The 27,552-nt window shown below is 33.8% G+C and overlaps 1 protein-coding gene across 19 annotated transcripts in view; it reads right to left on the bottom strand.

Moving 5' to 3' along the window:
* DGKB (diacylglycerol kinase beta) overlaps positions 1-27,552 on the bottom strand; it is an 824,940-nt gene that overhangs the window by 177,029 nt on the left and 620,359 nt on the right. For all 19 annotated transcript variants that reach the window (XM_023215889.3, XM_023215898.3, XM_023215895.3 and 16 more), the window contains 2 exons: positions 14,011-14,101; positions 7,066-7,261 (listed from right to left, as the gene is read on the bottom strand). In XM_023215889.3, the coding sequence (XP_023071657.2) occupies positions 7,066-7,261; positions 14,011-14,101 (287 nt within the window). The remainder of the gene's footprint in view (positions 1-7,065; positions 7,262-14,010; positions 14,102-27,552) is intronic.

The raw sequence follows: 27,552 nt of genomic DNA, 5'->3' as shown, positions 1-27,552 counted from the left end.
GCCCGTCTCGGCCTCCCAAAGTGCTGGGATTACAGGCTTGAGCCACCGCGCCCGGCCTAAAATGAATATTGCATTTATATTTAGACAACTTAAAACACTGCTTTCTAAATTACTCTAAATAACCCATAGAAATGTCTAGAAAAATTGGTAATGGATGACAAATGTCCATTGCCATCAACTTTCAAATAAGAATAACTTTTACAAGGTATACAAAGTGTGAGAATCTTAATATTGAAATACTTTGTACAATTATCTGGATAATATAATGCAAAGCACACATAGATTAATCTCATTTCTTCCAGCACTCACCACCAGTGAGCTCTTCCAAAACTCATCTTTAAAGATGAAGACATTGGAGCTAGAAACCATATTTATCTTCAGAGGCAAAAGAAATTTAAGTTTTGCCAAGCTTTCACAGACATCAGCTCATTTATTCTCTTTGATCAGTTTGGTTTGTATTGCTTCGTTTTGCTTTTCTTCATAATTTCTGGGAGTTAACAAAATTAATAGTAATAAAGTCACTTGAGTAGAGAGACTCCTTGACAGCCAGTCAGATACACAGTCTCTCCCAACAGTGCACAGAGAGATCAAATAGGGTGGGGTGAGGATATGTTTGGTGCAAAGTGTATGGAAAAGTTTATTCTGGGGGAAATGATACATAGTAAATTTTATCCAAGATGATGAAGAATAAAAACAATGTTTACAGTAAAGCATTTCCACATGGGGTTACTTATTTGATTTGATTTTTTTTTTTTTTTTTGGCCTAAGTTTTTCCATGAGAGATATTAGCTAGCATTAACTAGGCATTTGCTACGTACTGGCCCCTATTCTAAGCTTCTAATCTGGGCTATCTTTTCTCATTCTCACAGTTACCATATGAGGAAGGCATCATTCTTTGTGCCCATTTTAGAGATAGGGAGATTCAAGTACAAGGAGATGAGGTTACTTGCCCAAAGTTGTCCAGATAAGCAGCAGAGTTGGGTTTTGAGCCCAGCCACTGGAATCTGGTGCCTGCACCAAGAACCATGAACACTATGCCACCTTCGTGAAATGCATAGAAGTGATTAAACTAAGTATTCCCACATGGGGCTATGCATTCACTATCAAGGTGGTGAAAACTGCAACAGCTGAATGTAGTTTTCTAAACTTCAGTCTTTCTAACTTCACCTTCACCATTTTGGCAATATCTAAGTATCTTCTGAATTATCAGGTAGGTTGTTTTACTCTGTTTTTACTTAGATGAATTAATTTTTAAAAGAAATTTTGATTAATATTATAAATGATAGTAAACACCTCGGCATTTCTTACCACAAAGAGAAGACAACTGTAATAGTAAATATGAAACCATTAAACTTTAAAAATTTTCGTCCATGTACCCACTAACCTATCTCATTTTCCATCAGTGGAGTCCTTGCTGGGTTTTGGGAAATTCTGCCCGAAGAAAAGAGTAGCTGTTAAATGTGAATGAAATCACTGAAACTTGTCTGGACAATATAATATGTTAATTAGTTTTTAAATAAACTTTTGCATGATGGGTACCTGGACAGTTGTATCCATATGCAGGGTAGACAGTCACCTACTTAATGAGGTTTCAGGCAGAAAGTCCAGCTGCTCCCTTAGCTTCTGGCAAATGTTTGAAACTCTATAATTTGAATATAATTACTTTTGCTCAGTGGTTATCAAACTTTTTAAAGCAGTCAACAACTTAATTTTTAAAAAATCGACATTTTATAAACCAGTAAGTAAAAGAGAAAATTGAAATTTTATTTGTGCAAATACATTTTAGAAGTTCTAATTGCTAACACTCACTACAATCAGTCTGTGAGAGGCCAGGCGTGGTGGCTCACGCCTGTAATCTCAGCACTTTGGGAGGCCGAGGAGGGCCAATCGTGAGGTGAGGAGATCGAGACCATCTGGCTAACCCAGTGAAACCTGCCTCTACTAAAAATACAAAAACAAAATTAGCTAGGCATGGTGGCGGGTGCCTGTCCCAGCTACTCTGGAGGCTGAGGCGGGAGAATGGCATGAACCTGGGAGGTGAAGCTTGCAGTGAACCGAGATGGCGCCACTGCACTCCAGCCTAGGCAACAGAGCGAGACTTCGTCTCAAAACAAAACAAAGCAAACAAACAACAACAACAAAAAATCCACAATCAATCTGTGAGAATATGGATCTATTTTGATGAAGACAGTTGCATTGCGATAATATCTTATTTTTCATAGATTTCTGCATTCTGTTTTGGTTTTGTGGTATTGGCAATATCCTGATACACACATATATATAATTAAATAGTATGAATGTGTTGCTTCTCAGCCATATTGAACCATTCTGTTTCCACTACCGAAAACTGAAATAGTTGGACTTGGATCTTCAAAGCTAAATCAATTGGAATAACTAAATTGGTTCATATTCCTTGAGAGGTCCTCACTGTTGGTTAAAAAATACTTTTCAAAAGTATCTTTTTAACAGAATTTTTCACCTTCGACAAAACAAATTCATGACATAATGATACTTGCTGTGTCATTGAATTGAACTGCAAAGCTTCAATTAGTCAAGTCTATTTTATTCTGCGTACATACCTGAGATGCTCCAGTGTCATTTGCTGGCTCCTTACGTGCAGTTGTGAGCATTTTTAAATCTTCTCTGATAAAAGTGTGCTTGATATATAAGCCAGTACAAAATTATTATTAATATTTGCGGGAGTTAGTTAACTGATACAATTGCTTTATGAAGAAAAATACATCTTACGGTGGTCCACATTTTCATTTAGGTATTGTCACTTTGTTTTCATGTACACTGATTGCCATATGTTGTTTGGTGCTTGTGCCATGCCAAAGTAGCTGAATTTGCTGGCCTTTTAATTGCATGTAGTTCCCATGCACTGTAGTGCTAATGTGCCCATTTGCACAGTATTTCTCACGAAATGTGCAGAAACATGTTTTTAAATGTCCATTGCAGATTGACAGACTTTCCAGTGAATGCCAGTTGTTCATTTCTTTATATGCATATACATACGTGTGTGTGTGTGGGTATGTATAACTATCTATATATTCATCTACCTATATAGAGAGAAAAAAGAGGAGGAAGAAAAAGAGGAGAAGTTGTTTTTGTCTAGTAACACAAGTTAATGATTTGATAACTGTTAATATTATAAATATATTTTTTATTATAGTTTTTTTTATTGTCCCAACATCTGGCAATGAATTTTTTGTTACATTTATTACAGAACTGCTGAAGAATTGCAGTTATAACTCAATGGAATACAGTTTGAAAAATAATGTTTTAGCTGAAGGCCTTTATATCTTTTAAAATGCAAATACCTCTACTTTCATCTGCAATCAGTCATTTATACATTAATGTGAATGAATTTATTAGACATCTTTCTGAGTTTAATTCAGAAGAGGAGGAGAAAAAGATGAACTCAGCTACTGAAAGACACGGGAAAGATCGAATGTTAAGGCTAAGAGAACTGAAGACTAATTTGGCCTAGTTTACAGTTTTGCTTCAAGACTATGCCATCTACATATAATACATTTATTTGTATATACAAACACATATGCACAGAAAGAAAATGTCTACTGCATTCGTTGAGTGTGAATGTGAATATGTTTCAGAATTGCATCCAACTATCTTAGAATATTTTGCTGGAATAATGTAATTAAATGAATTACTTATAATTTTGTCAACTCTAAAGTAAAGTCAACAGTAAAATTTCCAACCAATGAACTTATTGAAGATATTCTGATTTTATTATGTGAGTGTCTTCAAAGATTGCAAGCAAATAAATTGTGCATAAGTCCCAGATTATGTATGGTTTAGTATAAATATGGACTTAATGCTCCAAACCTGATCTCATACCTTTGGACTATGATACTTCTTTAAATTAAAATAAAAGAGTAAACTTAAAACAAATTAAATCCTTTCATTGAATAAAATAAGTACATTTATTACATGAATTTAGTTATATGCTTCCCCCATTTTCTCCCCTTCCAAAAGAAACTAAAGTTTATGAAAGCAAGTATCTATTTCAACAGTGTAAAAATTTAGTTGAAACTTCTGATGATTTTTTACAGAGGCATATGAGAAACAGTGTTAGTTAATATTTTAAGAAAGAACAAGAAGAAAATTACATTATTAAGTTTTTCATTTCATTTCATATATTTTCTAACAGTGAAAGTTATTAATTTTATTGTAAGTTAAAAATGAGTTGGACTAGAACCATTTTGGCCATATTCATTCTAAAGTCAGTGCTTATAATAATTTTCTGTGAGTTTGAAATACATTTAAATTTGAAATACTGATTGATCCTCATATTTAATACTATTGCTTTGTTTTTTTTTTTTTTTTTTTAGAGACAGATTCCTTGCTCCATTGTCCAGGCTGAAGTGTAATGACTCCATTATAGCTCACTGCAGTCTTAAACTCCTGGGGTCAAGGGATTGTCCCTCCTCAGCCTTCTGAGTAGTTGGGACTGTAGGCCTGTGTCACCCACTAGGTGCTATTCCACTTCCTCCTTTCCCAGTACGTTGCCTAGGCTGGGCTTGAACTCCCGGCTTCAAGTGATCCTCCTACCTTGGCCTCCCACAGTATGAGGATTGCATGTGTGAGCCACCATGCCTGCCCTATCGCTGTTTTTATGTCAAGAAATTTAAAACAAAATCAAGTGATAGAAATATTACTATTTAGGAAAGGGGTAAATGTGACTAACTCAGTAGCAAATTTTGTTTTTGGCTATTAAGTATAACATTGAAGAATTAGCAGAATAAATATGAAATCAAAACTTAGAAGCATTTTGAGATACTTTTGGTATTGTGTTGCAAAATATCTCAAAGTGAAAATACTGAAATCACTAAAAAGAAAAGACTAATATATTACAGGTTTTTAAAAAATATTCAACTCAAAAGGTCATTCTTGGTTCTGAGATTATGTTTATCCTGAAATAATACTAAATCAAAACTATAAGCTAGTCAGTTAAGTCAGGGAACAAAAATTGAGCCTAACATACTTCTGTTTTTGCTCATATAATGACCTTTGAAACCTCTCTGAGCTCTACTGTTTTTTAACTTTTTCCCATCTGTGTACTGAGAAAAATGTATTACTGAGTCGCCAGGCCTATATATTCCCACTTCCTCATTTCCCGGTATTTATGGGAAATTGGTTCTAATAGTTCCACAGTAGAAAGCAAGAAGACAGAAAGGGAAAAGAGCGCTTTTGCAATAGTTATAGGTGCTGACAGCCTGTGACAATATTTGAGTCTGGTTTGTCTGTAGTTTATTCCAAATGTGTGTTCCTGAAAAAAAATCATACAAAGGAGGGTGAGTGAGCCCAGGTAAATGACATGTATGCAGCAGCTCCAGAATGTACAGACATGTGTTTGGGTGAAGCACAGTTGTGTATCTAAGAAATGTTTGGCAACTCGGTGAATGTAGTTGGCAGCTGAGCCATTGAGAATCAATTTGTATAAGTATCGGGAATGTGTAGAATGACATACCAAGTGATGGGATGTAGTGACCAAACAGAAAACTTAACCTGGAAATTATTTTGTATATATTATTTAGTAAAAAAAGTTTTAAGGAAGGAAGCAAGGAGTACACATGTAGTACCTAATAATACAGCCTACACGATTACAAAAGAGTTTTTTAAGTTTGGTCTTAGTATGATCCTTAAGCTAATTCCAATACTTAGAATTTTTCATTACCCTTTTTAGAAATCTAATTTTATATTTAAATGTATGTTTAAATACAAATATAAATTAATGTCAATAACTTCTATAATAATTATGTTTATTTTCCTCCTCTAATTCATATAGCATAAACCTCTCATTTTTTCTCTATATTTCTCCTTCAAAGTATTATTTTCCTTGATATTTTCATACAGTTATATTTTGAGTATATAATTTTTAATTGACTTGTTATAAACTTGCTTGTACTAATACAGTTCTCCAAGATTACTTACACATTTTAAGGGCATCAAAACCACCTGTCATTGGCAGGCTGTGATAAGCATTTCTTTCAAGAGAATACCTAACACTTTCTCCATCAATCTTTTTCACTTTCATGGTACCAAATTTTATATAACAGAAGTCACTGCCTGTTACTGAAACTTGAACCAGGTACTCAAAGACACCAAAACATAAAGCTATTGCCCACCACCATAAAGCCCACCAACCATTTTTTCACTTTATTCTATTTCATTTTTTAGTAATTTATTTATATTAGTCTATTAACACTGAAATCTCTTCATATTTTGTCCTTGGTACACTGAGCTGAGACAACATGTTTTGATTTCTCAGTGTCATCAATAGTATTAGATAAATTCTAGAAGGTAAAAATGATATTGTAGAATTATATACGTAAACTATTGGGACATGATTAGTTATCAGAATATCACATTGATATCTCAGTTTATAAAATCTTTAAGAATTAGCTGTCATGTCCCAATGAGAACTATATTATAATAGAATTGAAAATTCTGACCCATAGTTAGTATAGTCTATTTTTTTAGGTCTTTGCTCTCTGTTTCCCAGGTCTCCTACTTGTTGTTAGAACTTTGTGGAAAAATTCAGCAGACAACCAAAATTTATCAGGGGATATTTAAACATTCTGTTATATGTTGTACTTAGAACAACAGCTATGTAAAATAGCTTCAATCTCATAGCCTGACCAAAGCATAAAAGAACAAAATCTCTTATAACACAACCTTAGAAAAGCCTTAACTAGGTCCTTATTCCAGCAACTCAAATGTCCTATTTAAGGCAATCACATTTCAGAAGAGCTTAATGTATAATATCTTCTATTTTATTATCCATGAAATACCCCAAATGTATTTTATTTTCCGTGGGAAGAGCTATATACAAAGAAGAATAATGAAAAATGTAGCCAATTTATACTTGAGTTATAATCTATTGTGATATAAGTTAATCACACATGGGTATCTTATAATATGAAAAATACAACTGTAAAAATATATACATTACTATAGTGCAATGGAAAATTCTTTACTTTTAAAGAAGGCTTTGAAAGCAGGTTAACAAGCAATTTAACAATTAATTGTTAGAAAACTGACCTTGACTTGCAAACTTCAACTCTTTGGCATCTGTGAGGGTGGTCCTTTTGTCAGACCCTTTTTTCTCTATTCGTCGATGACTTCGTCTTTTCTTAGACTCTCCCCAAAGATTGGATCCTCCATGCATGCTTGGTATATTCAAAATAGCAATTCCTTCCAGAGAGATGTTTATTAAATCTATCTGTACTCCATCACACTGATGGGTAAAAAGAAAGAGACAAACAGGAAAATATTTTATCTTTATTTCCCTGATTTCTTCTTTTTCATTTCCTCATCTTTCAATAAGAGCATTGAAATCCATAGTGTTGTCATTTCCGCACAAGGCTTTCAAGAACAGTTAAACGCTTACCCTGAGTAATATAAAAGATGAAATAGCCCCTAACATTAACCAGTTATCTCTAGTAGTCCTTAATAATGATCAAATTAAGTCACCAGTATATCTTTGTTTGTAGAAAACCTTTGGGAGAGACTTGTTAGTATCTGCATATATATTTGACCAGCTGCAAATTTCTAATGTGTTACACAAAGGTTAGTTCTGGAAACTATGGTCAAATTTTAGGAAGAAATTGTGATGATTGCCCCTATTTAGAACACACTGCAAGGTACTATTGGGGGAAAGTAAAGAAACAAAATGGATGCCTCCTGGTCTCACACCTTTGGGGCAAAGAAAGAAATAGCTTAAAAGACTTTTGTTTAAAAAAAAAAAAAAGTAAAATTCAAAATAGTGATTCTAAGAGATTTCAATCACACTGAATTTACCAAGGATGACTTCTTGGACTAGATGAAGTCCTAAGCAGATGTCAAAGGCCATGAGAGGCACAGTTGTCCAAATGAATATAGAGGACCAGGCAGATTGAGTGAGGGAAATAGGAGTAGCAGTTAAAAGACCTTCAATCCAGCATGATTTTATAGCTGCTGCAAAAATGGGTTTTAAAAAAAAGAAGGTTGATCAGCCCAATTTTTCTTAAATTCCTGGTGACAAAACACCCTGATGATTATGAAAAATGTAAAATTCACTAACAACGTTTTGTTATATTCAGAGTGGTCACTTTTTAGTTTTTGGGATTTTCCATTCATTTCCACTAGTGGACATATGTGGACAGTGACAAGACTATTCTGTATTTTTAAAATTACTATTCATTTGTCTTCTCTAAAATGCTAGTTGTTATTATACATTCTAGAAATTATCCCATTTTCAATTATAAGTGAATATGAAAAGAGATAAAAGCACTTTGTTTTTTAAAGAATTTTGTGAGGGATATGCATTTCCTAAACTGAAATATATTTACAATGGCATTAGTTCATTTGCTATGTCTTAGTACAGAAAAAGCTATTAACACTAACTTCATCATTTCTCATGGCAGTCATGATTTTTGAACTCAGAAGACACAGCGTTCCATGAAAATGGTGAAAAACAAACAAAACAAAACAAAAAAAGCCCTCTCTTTTTGCACATTCGCCTCATCATACTGAAGCTAGGATTGCATCTTGTTCACCGAAAAATAAAAACTGTGAAATAAAGAAACACATCTTGAGACTCCTTGGCAGGGGTAGAAACAAATTCTAGAGAAAGTGCCAGGTTTTCATTTAATTTGTTTCAATGAGGGCGAAACCAAGATCTGGATGATGTACCCCCCCCCTCCCCCCCCCAGAAATAGTGCTTTTTTCCTCCTTTTCTTGTGCTAAATTAAGATGATTTCTTTTTACTAAAGAATTCTGGTCATGTGTATACTCACTTACCGCTATATATTCTAGATAAACAGATATTAATTTCATAATTAAAAGTAATCTTGTGTAAATACCCTGCAGGCCTCAATGAATCAAACACATACTGTGTGTCAGGCCTCCCACTGTCTTCAAGTGGAATGTACTGGCTGGATAATTAGATAGTACATATTTTTTAACCTTATTTGCATGCATATTATATCTTTTGCACACTGACAAGCAGCAGTAACAACAAAAGTCAGATTACCACAGGGAATTCCCACAAAGAAGTCTTCATTCCTTATAATTTGCAGCCTAAATTAAAATAATTTGATCTTTGACAAGGATGAAATGTCAAGCAGAAGGGGGTCCTCTACAAGCCACGGCCTGTGGCTTCTGAAATCTGCCTAATTTATGTCAGTCACTTCTTAATACATATTTAAGTATTACACGAAAAAGATGATAAATATGCAATCTGACACCTTTGGTATTTCCCTGCTGTTAATTTATAAAGGTCTGGCTTCCCCCAAACTGACTAAAATCATTTAAATAACAGAAGAATCATGAAATAAGCTGGAGTCGGGGCCTGGCTTCCATTTTCACTCAATATTGAACACAGCAGGTAGTACACTAAGACAATTATTTGACTAGGCCTTAGAACCCCACTGTGACAAGTTACTTTCAGAATTAGTGAAGGAGGATTCCTTTGTTCATCTGCAGAAAAGGAGAGCATGTTGCAAAGAGGCTTCTTTTAAAAAAAAAAAAAAAAAAAAATTGAACCAGCTGAGTTACATGTGACAATTGAAAAACATCAGTGTATGCCATTATTCATGTTTTCACTCTTCAGAGCCTTGTCATGTTTAGTTTTAGGGAAACAGAGTAAGTAGCTCTCTGAGAAGTGAAAAAAAAATTCTGAAAGAGTCGCAAAGAACAAGGACTGATGAAGAACACTGATGTTCCTTTGAGAGCAGGACAATGTACTTAAATAAATTGCTATTTATTAATGATTTGTTTCCACTTGTTCTTGACCCCAGGCTACCTTCCTCTGTTTGCTTTAACATTATGTTCATTAGTCTGGAAAATTTCAGTGCTGGTTCTGATGGAGACCAGTAATTGTAGCACACCAGTTGAGTGCATGAAAATAAAAGCTGAGGTGAAGGCTATGAAATATAAACAAGTTATAGTACTGTGTCAGATAATATTTTCATTCCCTTTGAGATTTATGACTTTTAAAAAGGTAGCTACAGAGGAAAAGAATATAAAAGCTTAAAAGCTAACAGCCTCAGTTAGTCAATAAATCCTGAGTATTTTTATTAGGTAGAAAAAAAGGTCATTAACATATAATACTATGGGAGCTATTTATAGAGTGCAAGGCTGTGATGCCATTGTCCACTCTTTTCAGTTTTAAAATGGAAGATCTTATTCCAGAGACAAATTTATCTAAAAGAAAAGAAGACAGTTTCAGTTTTTCTGCCAATGTGTTTTAATCTTCGTGAATAAATGAGTCCTGAGTCACATTGGACAGAGGTGCAGATCCACTTAACATGTCAGTTGATAGGACTATTTAAAACATGTAAAGAACTTTGGAGTGTGGATGGTAAATGTGATGAGATACAATTAATGATAAACTGTAATTTTTTTCCATAGTGGGTCTGATTCTATGTCTATGTCAGATAAAAATTTCTATTTTTACTCCATGAAACCTAAAACATTATTTTATAGGTAATTTCGGTATTAGGACACATGGGGCAGAGACTGTGCTTGGGAATTCTGGCTATTGCCTTTAAGAACTCTGTTTTCGAGGTTACTGAGCCATTGTCTTTTGAATCCTGCTAATTTATTTTGTGTTTTTGATGCTACTCATGCCATTTATTAATTCTCGAGATCATTTAGGTTTCTAGGGGTACTTAATAATTACAATAAATCAGTATTTTGGGATGGAAATTCTTGGCTTTAAAATTTACCATCTTTCCCAGTCTCCCTGTCAACCAAAAGACTGAAATATCTATAGAATAGGTTTTCTTATTCCCTCATTAACTTTGCCCAGTACTCTGAGCAAACTAAACATTCATGAACTCTGTATCTTCAATTCCAAATGCTGACCTGAGTTTCTTAGGCACACATTTCACCCCCTGCCCTAAATACTTTAATATAAACATTGGTTTTAAAATATTTTCTTGCCGGGCGCGGTGGCTCAAGCCTGTAATCCCAGCCCTTCGGGAGGCTGAGACGGGCGGATCACGAGGTCAGGAGATAGAGACCATCCTGGCTAACACGGTGAAACCCCGTCTCTACTAAAAAAATACAAAAAACTAGCCGGGCGAGGTGGCGGGCGCCTGTAGTCCCAGCTACTCGGGAGGCTGAGGCAGGAGAATGGCGTAAACCCGGGAGGCGGAGCTTGCAGTGAGCTGAGATCCCGCCACTGCACTCCGGCCTGGGCCACAGAGCAAGACCCCGTCTCAAAAAAAAAAAAAAAAAAAAAAAAAAAAATTTTCTTGTAACTTTAAAAAATTTATTTTTATCTTTTGTAATAAAGTTAGAAGATAAGTAAATATCTTTAAAAAATTCTACTTTGTGTATCATTAACTCTACATATATATGTAAATATATATGTTTTTCAATCAATTTGCTCATGAGATTTGAACATTGTGGCAGCAACATAATTCTTATTTCTCTTAAATTACTGAAGAAAATGTTTATCTCTGCAATGGAGATATAATAGTATCATAAGGTTTTGATGAAGACTAAATCAAATAATATATGTGCATTGTTTAGCATCACCTGTGAAGCAGTTAATAATAGGTAAATCTTAACTATTATTCCATGATATTCATATATACCCAAATGTTTGCCCTCTTTGGAAGGAACTCATATGTGAAAGAGAAATATTAAATAAAAAAGACACACAAAAGAGAGTTTGATTTTGAAAAAGCTGCCTATAAAACATGTATCTATTGCTGGACGTTCTGTTTTTACTGAAGTAGTTTATTCTGTTATATATTTTTCTAACCATAGTAGGTATAATTTTAGGACAAATAGGAAGCAACAACAAACAGAATCAAATCTTCGAATTGCTGTTTTTGTTATATTTAATTATAAACTAACCTTGAGGGTAGAAAGGCATATTCTGCTAATATGATAGACAGGATTCATTAAAAAGTGAGCAGAGCAGATTTTGCCTTGCTATTCATACACACACACACACACACACACACACACACACACACAGACATACACACCAAGATATGCAAAAATACAAGGGGGCATGCACACAGTGCCGGCTGTGATTTATACATATTATGTAATAGCACCCAAAATAAGCCAGGGATGCAGAGCTAGAAGGCCAGGCTGAGAGAGTAAGTGGAAACAGCACTCCAAGAAACATAACGTAGTTCTACAGGCCCAGATTATTGGAGAACATTCTAAATAGTTTAAGATCTCAAGGTCTGTGGATCAAAACCACTTAATTTTATCATTATTTATCACATTACAAATCACCATTTTCAAATGTATTTTCATTCAAAATATTTTGCTATAAATACAACACTTAAAGTTTTTTTGTTTTTTGTTTTTACTTTGTGATACATAGAATCTTATCTTATAGATCAATGGCTTTTCAATCTGTGCTCAAGGGTAGAATAAAGTAAAGGGAGGTGCAGGAGGATTCAGGATCTCCATGTACATTCAACCAAAGCCATACTTCTAATTTTTCTAAAACTTTTCAGTTTCTGCTGCAAATTGTATTTGAGCATAATTTTTGAGGTTAAGAAATACTCAAAATCTAGTATATAAAGCAGTTTTTTAAAAAAATAATGATTCTCAGAGTAAAGGGGGAATGTACATGTTTTATTGAATATATATACACATAAATATTTATATGTATATAACAATACATAAGACACATAACTATATATACTAAATATTTATGTAGTTATATGGCATATGTAATATATAACTAAATATGTAACTGTAGTACATATATAGTTACATAGATATACATGTATATAGTTATATATGTGTTTTATATATATATCATTTTTGTATACAGTTATATGTGTACATATATCATATATATACACAGATATATCATCCTAAATAGTAATAACAGAAAGTCTATGTTGAACCCAAATCCTTCACCTCTGTTACTATGTTCCTTTCTAAGGTTATGATCTGATCCCGTTATGAAGGGTTTTTTCCCATTCAGTGATCATTTATTCTAATACTTAATTATATTTACCAATCATGATGAGATAAAAGTGCTAAAAGGTTACACTGAGAGTAGTAGTATTATTAATAACAGCAAATTGGAAAGTTAGGATAATGAAGAACCTAGTCAGGCCATTATGTGGTCCATAACTACTTCTGTTTACCAAACTTATTACCTGAATATAAGCAACTAATGATTTAGGTATCAGTAGCAAATTTTTGCATTTATTTTTAAAATGAAAAGCGTTGAAGCCAATGTTTCTCAATTTATATTAACTAGTCATTAAATGTTTCATGTTTCATAATTCTGTTCTTCTGGTTTTGTCTTTATCATTTATCAAAATACAACTTTTCTTTTTTCTTTAACCCCTAAAAATCTCTCAATATAACGAAGTCATTTTCTTTTATAATATTTCTCCAAAATTTTGAGTCCTACAATGTCTTTTTTTTTTATAGACCTATTTGCTCCAAGTCTTTTTAAAATGTGTCTTTTCTTGCTATCTTTGCTCTCTTTCTTGGCATTTCCACTTTCTATAAATGTAATGGGGAAATGGCAACCTTGGAAACTGAGAAAACCTAGTTAATGAATGGGAATGGAATGGAAAAGTATACTTTTTAACCTTTATTCATAAAAGTAAGTACAATTTTAGCAAACTGTGTTTTAAAGGTTATACGATATTGAGACCCGAAAATAATATTTTTTATGTATTCTGCAACTTTTTTCTTTTCAACTGCTTTTATCTTACACCTTTCTAGCTGCACTATGCCCAGTAACAACTGCATCGATTTCCAAAGTTGTGTTCCACTTCTCATTCTATTATGCTATCATAAAACAACCCATATCTACACTTAACTTTAGTATGTCAGATAGTGCTGTATTCCAAATGAGTGAAAGAAATGACAATTTAAAATCTTGAGTAAGTCTCTGTGGATTGCTAATATATATTTCATTCCATGGGCTCCAATGCAAACACACTAACAACCAAGCTCAAGCCATTTCATTGTATTACAAAAGAGAATTCATTTTTTTCTTACTTCTATTTCTACAGATTCATGTAGCTTCTTGCAGGTGGCTGAGAAAGTTTCAGATGTGCCAAACTCAAAATACCAAAATTTGTTCTTCATTCTGAAAAAGAAAAGGAAGAAGCACCTTAGACAACCATCATTAACAGAGGGATCTTTTAAAAAATGATGTAACTCTGTCTTGTGTTATAATAGAAAAGGTCTGAGGACATGTGACATCTAAAATGTAATAGATGGTCATATAATTTTCAAAGCTTTAATGTTGGTGCCAAACTGTATGATGGCCTTGAGGGGATTATAAGAATGTGTTGATCTAGCAGACTCAAGTGCACCTTTAATTTTTTGTTGCTTCATCACAGTTTTAAAAATGGTTTTAATGCTCATGATTCTTAGCTTGTTCTTAGGCAACAAGTGAAGTGTGTGCAATAGTGGGAAATTATGATACAGCATAAAGTTTTTTTAGTTATTTCAAGAACTAATATAGAATAAAATAACTAAGAATGTAATAATATTATATCAATAAAAGTTGCAAAGAAAATATAATTAAAGTAATTTCAGTATTTAATCTTAAAGTAAAAGACTCAAAATTTATTTTCTTCTATGACTTGATGGTATTTTTGGCTTTTTGTACCAGGTAATTAAATTTGTTATCACTGAATGTAATTTTACAAAGGTCAAATAGATTTGTATATTATCTAGTATTGGATTTGAAACTTTGTTCTTGTGAAAAAATGCAATATTTGATTATACATAGTTCTAATAGTGATCATGCCCTCAATTAGAAGACAATACATGTAAGTGACAGACATTTTCACACACAGAAATGAAACAAAGAAGTTTCTGTTATGGTATTCGAGTATGTCTCTCATATCAAATTGAAGTATTCTGTTTAACTTATAAATATTGATATCTGCTTCTTACATTAGAATGTAAAACATTTTGACAATTAAAAAGACATTTGTCAAGGGCCTTACTACTTAGTTCAAGCCTATTATTGGTTTGGAAAATGACATTAAACCTAATAGAGTGCTTATTATTACGCTATGTTAAACCCAATAGAGTGCTTATTATTATACAGAGTTCTCTGATATAAAATTATAAAATACAAAGTAATGTTATATTATCTATCTAAACATAGTCAATAATGTTTAGGCTCTCACAAGGTTTTACTTGCTTACAAAATTCACAATCCCTTCATGAATCAGTCATATTCAGGCCAGTAATCTGAAGGTCAGGATAAGTTTCACAGGATTCTAGCACCATGAATCTTTAATCTTTTCCAGAGAATATTTGACTTAGTTTATGGCCTGATTTCATATATGTGAGCAGATGTAAATAGATGATAGCTGGTGAGATCGGTAGGAGGTATATATTAAATTAATGTAAATGTCTATTTTATAGAATCGATATTCTTTTGTAAATTTATACACTGAAGTCATATAAAATTAAAATATTTTACTATTGAGATTTATCATTCTGATGAAAAACATATCATTCTGTAGATGGCGAGAAAAAGATTGGTTTATACCAAGAGGTCTGAAGACATTCTTAATGAATACGTTATGACTGTTGGAACAGTCTTTCTATATTTAGCAACTTCCTAATAACATTTTTGTGTTATTCTTTTCTCCAGATCTTCCAGGATTCATTCATTAATTCAACAAAAGTTTAATGAGAACATTCGCTGTGTTAAGCACTAAAGATACAAATATAAATGCAATTACCTTTGTCCCCAAGGAGCTAAGAATGTTGTAAATTTATGGGCATATCAGTTTGTTAAGGGAGCAGGAAGGTTAGTGGAGGGAGTATGCCTGGACATGTGAGGCTCACTGGGATCTTGGTTATTATGTCCTTTATTTGCCAGGACTGAGTCTCTTCCCTATACTGTCTCAAAACCACAATTAGGTATCACCTCTTTTTTTGTTAGGATGGCTATTTTCAAAAACACCTCAGATAACAAGTACTGGCAAGGGTGTGGAGAAAAGGGAACATCTGTATACTGTTGGTGAGAATATAAATTTCTATAGCCATTATGGAAAACAGTACTAAGTTTCCTAAAAAAATTAAAAAATAGAACAACCATATGATCCAGCAATCTCTCTTCTGTATATATACCCCAAAGAAGTGAAATCAGTACCTCAAAGAGGTGTCTGCACTCCTTTGTTCATTGAAGCATTATTCACAATCACCAAGATGAATGAACAACCTAAGAGTCTGTCAGTGGATATATGTACACACACACACACACACACACACACACACACACACAATATTATTCAGCCTTAAAAAAGAAGGAGATCCTGCTATTTGTTGCAACATAGATGAACTTCTTGGACCTTATGCTAAGTGAAGGAAACTAGAACATAAAGACAAATCTTACATGATCTCACTTATATGCAGAATCAAAAAAAGTCAAATACATAGAAGCAAAGAGTACAACTATGGTTATCAGGGGTCAAGGATGGGGGAAATAAGGAAATGTTGGTCAAAGGATACAGACTTACAGTTATAAGATGAGTAAGTTTTGGAGACCTAATGTACAGTATGATGGCTATAATTAATGTATGGTAGCCAGGGGGAAAATAATGTATTATATATTTGAAATTAACTAGAAAAGTAGATTTTAAGTATTCTCACCACAAAAGTTACTTTATGAAGTGATGGATATGTAATTATCTTCATTGTGATAATTATTTCACAATATATGAAAACATAATGTTGTACATCTTGAATATATACAATTTTTATTTGTAAATTATACCTTAATAAAGCTGGAGAATAATAAGTAGACATTATTTTGAGATAATTTTAAATTCCGGTGCAGTTGTAAAAAGTAACACGGAGGAGTCCAATGTGCCCGTTACAGCTTCCCCCAATGAAATATCTTGCAAACTAGTACAACAGGACAACCACAGTGCTGACATTGATACAGTCAAGATGCAGAACATTCCCATCACCACAAGGTTCCCTTAGGTTCCCTCATGTTGCCCTTTTATAACCACATCCACTTCCACCTGGCCCCACTCCTTCCTTTACTCTGACGACCACTAATCTGTCATCCAGTTCTATATATATATTTTTTTTTATTTCAAGAATAGATATAAGTGGACTTATATATTAAGCAAATTTTGGCATTTGAATTTCTCACTTAGATTCATCCAAGTTGTTTCATGTATCAACAGTTTCTTTTATCACTGAGTAGTAGTATATGGTATGAATGCATTATAGCAAAGGACTAGTATTTAGAATATATAGAGAACTCTGATGATTTGACAGTAAAAACAACCCAAACAATTTAATTAGAAAGAAAGAAAAGACATAAACAGACATTTCACCAAAATAGATATACAGATGGAAAAAAAATGTGTAAAGATGCTCAGCAACATTAGCTTTTAGAGAAATACAAGTTAAAACCACAATGAGATATCATCCCACACTTATCAAAATGATCAAAATAAAAAAGTAGTAAAAAAAAATCTTGAATATATGTAATTTTCAGGTGATTTGTACCTCAGTAAAGCTGAACAAAGAAACATTGGTCTATTATAAAATATAATAAATATAATTTCTAAATGAAATATGAGCCAACTATTGTAGGAGGAACACACTTCAATGATTCAACTAATTTTATCTCAAGAGTCCTGTAAGCTTTAGAATAAAAGGTAGCACGTGAATGAATAAGAAGTAGAAGGCAAGCAGAGAAGGAAGAATAGACAAGTTCTGTGCACCTTTGGGAGTGCTGTATGATTTTAAGAGTAGGCTGAATACAGACTAACAAGTGTGGTATGGTCTGTTTCAGAACACGTAAGTCAAGTTAATGGTTTTAGACTTGATCTTATGGATTAAGAAGAAGCTGACAGAAGTTTGTTATCAGAGGGGTGACATGGTGAACTTTGTTTTATGGGCAAACAAATCTGTCAGAAACACAAAAATGGGCTGGAGGGTTGAAATGCTGGTGTCATTAAGAGAACCGTAGTTATTGGAATAATTCATATAAAATATAATTGAAGGCCTAACCAACTGGCAAGAGAAATGGAAAAGAGGGGTTGAATTCAAGAGCTATAAATGAGGTAGAATCAACAGTAACTGGTGATATTTGATTATACTGATTTATTCCATACATAGATTATCTCTGAATGCATAGATGAGAATACCAGAGTCTTAATCCAGCATACAAAGAGATATGGGTTTATATTTTGGCAGGTTCTGTGATTTAATGTACACTGTAATGTAGTTTGAAAATTAAAAAATATATATATATACACACACACACACACGGCTTTGGCTTGTATAGAAATGATTATTCCTTGTATTTACATTATGTCCATCAAAGTTCTTCACAGCTTAATTAGGATTATGTGTGTTTCTATCAGTTATCCAAGATATACTCACTTTAGCAAACATATCACAAGAAACAGAAATTCTGAGAATTTGCATTCAGCCCTTATTCATCATATTAGTTAGCATTACTGCTCATGTGCAAAAGCTACTTTAAATTCTCCATTATTACAACCATTTTATGTTTCACTTAGATAAATATATGGAGGTAATAAAATGCACATGGTATCAGATTCCACATGACAAATTAAAGGCTGTTAAATTTTATTTTTTTTTCAACCAAACTGGTTTTAGGTTGTAGAAATGCAAAAAAGCACATTTAAGCATTTATGCTATCTGCTTTTATGGCTCACATTAGAAAATGATCCAAATAATTCAAACTTAAATTTGTCAGTGAAAACATAGCTTTGGGCTTTAAGAATATGGCAACTGGACATTTAACCTACTGTGAAATGGTCACAGCAAAGTCAAGTTTATTGTATTCCTGGACAGATTTTGTGACTCCAGGGATAGTAACAAAGGTCCTATAAACCTCACAAAAAGTTATTCATATAATTATTATTTGAATTAACATAGTAAACCCTATGCCAATGAATGTAATTGTAAATCTACAAGTTTCCATTTAATGCTTAAAGTGCTTGGCTACCAGATGGGTAAAGATGAAGAAATTTGCTCCCATTTACCTGGCATTTTCATACTAACTAATTTTGCTTCTTTTACATGTCCTGAGTAATGTGAACTATCAGAGATTTTGTTCAAGCAAAATCCTTGTTGCTATGAAATTTAGTTAATATTCAGTTCTTCAAGTTTTTAGCTTTCAAATGGGTAATCTAATTTCCAGCAATATATTTTCCTTGGAGTTTTTCTTCCTGCCTTACATGCCTTTTATTTTGGCTTTCATTGGCTTAGTAACGTTAATGTAGCAAACATAAAACAAAACAAACAAATGAAAGTAAAGTACCAGTGCATTTTCCAAAAAGAATACAAAGTTACCTAAGCGGACGTGAAACTCATTTCTAACATAGATGTAACATATAGAGGGCTATGAAATTATCTCATTTGTCTTACTGTAGAAGGCTCAAAAGTCATAAGCAAACGAAAAAGTTTTAACTTACTGAAATTACTCTGAGAAGTCATATTTTTTTCTTACAGGTGCATTTGTTTTATTATTTTTCATGTATTTAGTGGGGATTTAGGTGGCACAGGAAGATAATTTATTATGTATAAAACAGAAAGACTTCTGCTAGACACTGAACTCATTTTCAAGCATCCTTAACTAAGTGATTTGACTTACATTATGTAGATAACATGCTCAACAGAGGAGAAAATAAATTTCTTTTGATACTAGCTTTTCAAATAAAAAAAATTCTAAGTAGTTTAGTTAAAATGAAATTAAATATTTAATTACTAAGAATGTTTCAGAAATACCATCTTTTTAATTAGTTGTTTTTACTTTTGTTCTATTATTAAAATATTTTAAGCTCATTTCAAATCTGGTTTTAAAATAATTTTCTCATGGAGAACATAGTTTTTAACTATGTTATGCAATAACTTTATTTTAGTACTAAAACTCAGTCTCATAATTCTATGCCATACCCTTGAAGCATAGCAGGAATTTGGACTTGCTTAACTGTGGTGGTTAATGGGAAATGTTGACTTATAGTAATACTGCAGAGTAAGTGTTTCAAGTGGTACATTTATGTCATAGAATCAATTCGGTTTTATTCACTTTTTCATTGCCAAGAAACGTTACACTAAACATGGGTTATAGGGTTACTCGTTTATTCCTAAATGTAGTGAGGTATCACTTTAAAAAATACACCACAAGTCAAATGGAAGGGCCCCGGTGGGACCTGATTCACCAGTGAATGTGCAGTTTCTGAAAGCTGCAGTTCAGGGAGGGAAAAGCACTCCCAGAGTAGCTGCAGCAGGCAGAATGTTGGCAGGGCACAGGGGGCCTGGTCGGCAAAGGAGCCCTAGGTCAGTGCAGAAGGAAAGGGAGGATACATTTGTAGTTTGTTTTTCATCACTTCTTGAAGTCCCCTGGGAAATTAAATGTCATCTGTATGAACTATGGCCATAGGTATTTGTTAAGAACTAAGTCCTGGACCAGTTGAATAAAATCAGCAGTGTAATTTTTTTTATTGGCAACTATAAATCACCAATAAAGAGTTATGAAAAAGGTTGCTCAAAGTATGTAATAGTGGCATGAATGGGAACTTTTACTCAAATTTGTAAAAATTATAGTATCAAATTTAAGTATATAAAAAGTTATGTATTTGCTCATAGAAACTTGAAACTACAGTTTTATGGCAATTACTATTCATATGAACACATTAGTGGTGGAAGTGACCCTAAATTCTATACATGTTATAGAAAGACCTCCATTTTATTTAAACCCCTAAACCCAGGCTTTTTTGTTCATAGAAATGTGTACTGTTTTTGGAGTAAGAGAATAATGTTGACAATATTATTTTATAAGGAGGAAACACAGCTATAATCACTGCAGTGGAGACATTTAATATTCATACCAAAGAAAGCAAACATTTTTCATATTTCCAGACAACAGGTAGAGATATAAATTTATTCAAATGACATATAAAAATGCTTGTATCTAATGTTCATTCATAAGATGTGCTTGTTAAGTCCCAGGGAGACAATGAAACAAGCTATAGAAACTTCAGACAGAATCATATGATACTCCATCTTAGTTTGTAAAAGAAAAGATGGATATTCTAAAACTATAATTTTTAACCTGAATTACTTTTACAGGAGTAAAGAAACTTTTTTTATATATAAGTGTATGAGAAGGATGCACCCAAAGATCAAATATTTTAGTTTTTAATTATTTCAACAATTCCCTATGGAAAAAAACATGGTTATTTAAGTGTTTTGATGTATAAGAATTTTCTATCATAATACTAATTATTTCTTACCTAAGTGTTCTCTTGTTCTCTATTTGTATTGTACATTAGAACTAATTAACAGAATGAAAATGGAAAAAGTATCTAAGCAGTAGTGATCCCACATGGCAGAGTCATACCAAAAAGGTACACAAAGTAAGTCCCTAAGAGCAGTGATAAATTCATAATGATATGAAATGTAAAATGAAACCTATAAAATGTTTAAACAATAACCAATCATGTAGAGAATTGAATATATTTCAATAATAATTAAATCTTTACTATTAGTGGTTCATGCCTGTAATCCCAGCACTTGGGGAGGCAGAGGTAGGCGGATCATGAGGTCAGGAGTTTGAGACCAGCCTGACCAACATGGTGAAACCCAGTCTCTCCTAAAAATACAAAAATTAGCCCGGCATGGTGGCATGTGCCTGTAATCCCGGCTACTCGGGAGGCTGAGGCAGGAGAATCGTCTGAACCCGGGAGGCGGAGGTTGCAGTGAGCTGAGGTCGTGACATTACATTCCAGCCTGGGCAACAAGAGTGAAACTCTGTCTCAAAAACAAACAAACAAAAATAAATGTTTCATAATAATAAAAGTGTCCCTAAGAAATTTGTTAGAAAGATTTAATGAAATGTATGATAGTAATAATTGCTGTTGTTACAGATCATAGCACTGTCTCAAATGAGCTTATAAGTGATGCTTCCAATATTTCATGGGAAGTAGCAAAATCTAGCTCAAGAAACCCTAGCTTTTTTCCCCCAAATGTCTCTCATTATATACAATAATGAGTGCAGCATTACTTGAACCTGTTTTTCCTTAGCCATAAGGAAAATGTTATAGGCCAGAAAGCTCATCATTAGAAGACACCTTTGTTCATATTTCTGTTTAAGTGCCTTTATTTCCCTCTTCTGAAATAAGCCAACTAAAGAAGACAATGTAACCTAGAGCTGACTAATGGAACCTGAGGGAAGTATACAGTGGGCATCTAGTAAAGATTTTTTTTCTCTGATCAAGACACATAAAAAGTAAAAGCTTTGCCTCTCTTTTCCTGTTTTTGCATGTTGTGAAGGAAAAATAACTGAAGATGAAGCAGCCATCTTGCCTCCATGCAGGAAAAGACAAGGTAAACCCAGAGATGACCCAGATGATGGACAGAGCTGAACTGGCTCATCAGTAACCGTGAAATAGTCTCTGAATTTCTACTCATGAGAAATTTATAAATAGACTCATTATTTATTTTGCATATTCTGTCACTTGCAGCCAAAGCATACTCAAAACATAACCCATTATGTTTTATAAGAGAATTTTCACATATATTATTGAGATACTAGAAAACATAAATGAAGTGATATATTTTTCATACAATATTATTTTTCTAAATATGAAACTTGGTAGTGGCTGAAATAAAGGAGATAAAGTAGAGAATTTCTGTTCAGCATAATTCCTTATTTATATCTTGTGCCAAGATACGTAAATATCACTGGATATACTTTCCTCATCTGACTTGCTGTCCCCCTAAATTTTCTAAGAGTCATTTTCACACTTATATGAGTGAAATAATTTTTTTTTTAAAAAACATGAAACGCTGCTTTTTTGGAGGACTCCCAATTTGCGTCTGATATTTTATCATTGTCAGTGAAGTCTGTATAGACCAGTGAGTGGTGAGTAAGTTGACACTTTTCATATTCCCCCATCTCACATCCAATAACTTACAAATAGAGTCATCTTGTGGTGTTTAAATTAATAAAATATACCTTGACGTCTGAAATTATCTGCAAAAATATTTAAGATATGGTATTTCTCTATAATATAAATAGGAACATGTACAGCCTAGTGAAAACTGATAACAAAAGGTAATAAGGTATGTGTTCCTGTATACACAAAAAGCTGTAGTTTATTTAATTGAATAATAATCATAAATAAAATGTGTCCAACAAACAAAAATTGTTTTCAATAAGACTTAAAAAATAAGAGGGCACTACAAATGCACATATTAGCACGTTTCTACTCCTGACTTTGGATATCAGGGGAGGTTAGCATAACCCTCTTTCTAGTAGAATATAAATTCATTTATTCAACAATCTGAGCATTTACTATAGGTCCAGTACTGTGATAAGAATTGGAATTATGTTTCTACAAGAAAAGATCTCCGCAGAACACTTACTTTGTATTAGAAAAAATACATTATTTACTATAAACTGAGATCAAGTGCTATAAAGGAGATACACAAGATGGTATGTGTGTATACAATAAAAGCAAGTTGAGAGCTCTCCTTAAAAGGAAATTGGCTAGGCCTTCCAAAGGTTCTTTTGCTGAAATTCCATAGTAACCAAGAAATCTGGAAGTTAATTTGGCTTTCTATGGATTTTGATATCATTAATGGGATGTTTTAAATTATGGAATTGTGTATCTGAATCCCTGGAAAGGAATTATCATCACCTCCCCTATATATGAGTGGTATATATATTTTATAGTAGGTAAAGTTGAGCAAGTGAATAAGAGCCTGACCATTTCTGGGTGTCATGATTCAATTATGTCTCTGCATTTACCAAGATGAGAGTGAGACTCTGGACTATGGATGATCACATAATCAAGACAGTGCCCACTGGAAAACCCAAATAACCTTCCTAGGCAGCAGAAACAACTAGCTGGATTATACTAGCTGACTATGTTGAGCTAGACAACAAATAGTGGAAGAATTGCTTGTTCCCCCATCCCCTTTCTGCTATTCACCAGTTGACTTTCTTGGCTCTCTCCCTCTCTCTCTCTCCCTCCATGTCTCTCTCCACCACCCCCCATCCTATTTAGTGGTCTTTATTGAATGCATTAAGTCAATCAATTGTTTAAGCACAGGTGTGAGACTGTAAGAATATAAAGTTCATTTCTTTCTCCTTGTCTGATTGCCCTGGCCAGAACTTCCAACACTGTTGAATAGGAGTGGTGAGAGAGGGCATCCCTGTCTTGTGCCAGTTTTCAAAAGGAATGTTTCCAGTTTTTGCCCATTCAGTATGATATTGGCTGTGGGTTTGTCATAAACAGCTCCTATTATTTTGAGATATGTTCCATCAATACCTAGTTTATTGAGAGTTTTTAGCATGAAGGCTCTTGAATTTTGTCAAAGGCCTTTTCTGCATCTATGGAGATAATCGTGGTTTTTGTTGTTGGTTCTGTTTATGTGATGGATTATGTTGATTGATTTGTGTATGCTGAACCAGCCTTGCATCCCAGGGATGAAGCCAACTTGATAGTGGTGGATAAGCTTTTTGATGTGCTGTTGGATTTGGTTTGGCAGCATTTTATTGAGGATTTTCGCATTGATGTTCATCAGGGATATTGGTCTAAAATTCTCTTTTTTTTGTTGTGATTCTGCCAGACTTTGGTATAAGGATGATGCTGGCCTCATAAAATGAGTTAGGAAGGATTCTGTCTTTCTCTATGAATTGGAATAGTTTCAGAAGGAATGGTACCAGCTCCTCTTTGTACCTCTGGTAGAATTTGGCTGTGAATCCATCTCGTCCTGGACTTTTTTTGGTTGGTAGGCTATCAGTTATTGCCTCAATTTCAGAGCCTGTTATTGGTCTATTCAGAGATTCCACTTCTTCCTGGTTTAGTCTTGGGAGAGTGTGTGTGTCCAGGAATTTATCCATTTATTCTAGATTTTCTAGTTTATTTGCATAGATGTGTTTATAGTATTATCTGATGGTAGTTTGTATTTCTGTGGGATTGGTGGTGATATCCCCTTTATCATTTTTTATTGTGTCTATTTGAATCTTCTCTGTTTTCTTCTTTATTAGTCTTTCTAGCAGTCTATCAATTTTGTTGATCGTTTCAAAAAACCAGCTCCTGGATTCATTGATTTTTTGAGGGTTTTTTTTATGTCTCTTATCTCCTTCAGTTCTGCTCTAATCTTAGTTATTTTTTGCCTTCTGTTAGCTTTTTAATTTGTTTGCTCTTGCTTCTCTAGTTCTTTTAATTTTGTGATGTTAGGGTGTCAATTTTAGATCTTTCCTGCTTTCTCTTGTGGACATTTAGTGCTATAAATTTCCCTTTTCACACTGCTTTAAATGTATCTCAGAGATTGTGGCACGTTGTATCTTTGTTCCATTGGTTTCAAAGAACATCTTTATTTCTGCATTCATTTTATTATTTACCAAGTAGTCATTCAGGAGCAGGTTGTTCAGTTTCCATGTAGTTGTATGATTGTGAGTGAGTTTCTTAATCCTGAGTTCTAGTTTGATTTCACTGTGGTCTGAGAGACAGTTTGTTGTGATTTCTGTTCTTTTACATTTGCTGAGGAGTGCTTTACTTCCAACTATGTGGTCAGTTTTGGAATAAGTGTGATGTGGTGCTGAGAAGAATGTATATTCTGTTGATTTGGGGTGGAGCGTTCTGTAGATGTCTATTTGGTCCGCTTGGTGCAGAGCTGAGTTCATGTCCTGGATATACTTGTTAACCTTCTGTCTCGTTGATCTGTCTAATATTGACAGTGGGTTGTAAAAGTCTCCCATTATTGTTGTGTGGGAGTCTAATTCTCTTTGTAAGTCTCTAAGGACTTGCTTTATGAATCTGGGTGCTCCTGTATTAGTTGTATATATATTTAGGATAGTTAGCTCTTCCTGATGAATTGATCCCTTTACCATTATGTAATGGCCTTCTTTGTCTCTTTTGATCTTTGTTGGTTTAAAGTCTTTTTTATCAGTGACTAGAATTGCAACCCCTGCTTTTTGTTGTTGTTGTTGTTTCCATTTCTTGGTAGGTCTTCCTCCATCCCTTTATTTTGAGCCTACGTGTGTCTTTGCACGTGAGATGGGTCTCCTGAATATAGCACACCAATAGGTCTTGACTCTTTATCCAATTGGCCAGTCTGTGTCTTTTAATTGGGGCATTTAGCCCATTTACATTTAAGGTTAATATTGTTATGTGTGAATTTGATCCTGTGATTGTGATGTTAGCTGTTATTTTGCCTATTAGTTGATGCAGTTTCTTTATCGCATCTATGGTCTTTACAATTTGGCATGTTTTTGCAGTGACTGGTACTGGTTGTTCCTTTCCATGTTTAGTGCTTCCTTCAGAAGTTCTTGTAAGGCAGGCTTCATGGTGACAAAATCTCTCAGCATTTGCTTGTCTGTAAAGGATTTTATTTATCCTTCACTTATGAAGCTTAGTTTGGCTGGATATGAAATTCTGGGTTGAAAATTCTTTTCTTTAAGAATGTTGAATATTGGCCTCTTCTCTCTTCTGGCTTGTAGAGTTTCTGCCGAGAGATCCACTGTTAGTCTGATGGGCTTCCCTTTGTGGGTAACCCAACATTTCTCTCTGGCTGCCCTTAACAGTTTTTCCTTCATTTTAACCTTGGTGAATCTGACAGTTATGTGTCTTGAGGTTGCTCTTCTCGAGGAGTATCTTTGTGGTGTTCTCTGTATTTCCTGAATTTGAATGTTGGCCTGCCTTACTAGGTTGGGGAAGTTCTCCTGGATAATATCCTGAAGTGTGTTTTCTAACTTGGTTTCATTCCCCCCATCACTTTCAGGTATACCAGTCAAATGTAGATTTGGTCTTTTCACATATAATCCCATATTTCTTAGAGGCTTTGTTCATTTCTTTTTACTCTTTGTTCTTTAAACTTCTTGATTTATTTCATTAATTTGTTCTTCAATCACTGATACCCTTTCTTCCACTTGATTGATTCGGCTATTGAAGCTTATGCATGCCTCACGTAGTTCTCATGCCATGGTTTTCAGCTCCATCAGGTCATTTAAAATCTTCTCTACACTGTTTTTTCTAGTTAGCCATATTCAATAAGGAAAAGAGGAAGTCAAATTCTCCCTGTTTGCAGATGACATGATTGTATATTTAAGAAACCCCCATAATCTCAGCCCAAAATCTGCTTAAGCTGATAAGCAACTTCAGCAAAGTCTCAGAATACAAAATCAATGTGCAAAATTCACAAGTACACCAATAGCAGACAGCAGAACCGAATCATGAGTGAATTCCAATTCACAATTGCTACAAAGAGAATAAAATACCTAGGAATCCAACTTACAAGGGATGTGAAGGACCTCTTCAAGGAGAACTACAAACCATGTTCAACGAAATACAAATGGAAGAACATTCCATGCTCATGGTTAGGAAGAATTGTGAAAATGGCCATACTGCCCAAGATAATTTATAGATTCAAGGCCATCACCATCAAGCTACCAATGACTTTCTTCACAGAATTGGAAAAAAATACTTTAAAGTTCATATGGGCCCAAAAAAGAGCCTGCATTGCCAAGATAATCCTAAGCAAAAAGAACAAAGCTGGAGGCAT

Source organism: Piliocolobus tephrosceles, chromosome 8 (genome assembly GCF_002776525.5).
Source record: "Piliocolobus tephrosceles isolate RC106 chromosome 8, ASM277652v3, whole genome shotgun sequence".
NCBI classification, from domain to species: Eukaryota; Metazoa; Chordata; class Mammalia; order Primates; family Cercopithecidae; genus Piliocolobus; species Piliocolobus tephrosceles.
Note: the sequence above shows the minus strand (reverse complement) of the source record. Positions and strands in the feature narration are given on the sequence as shown.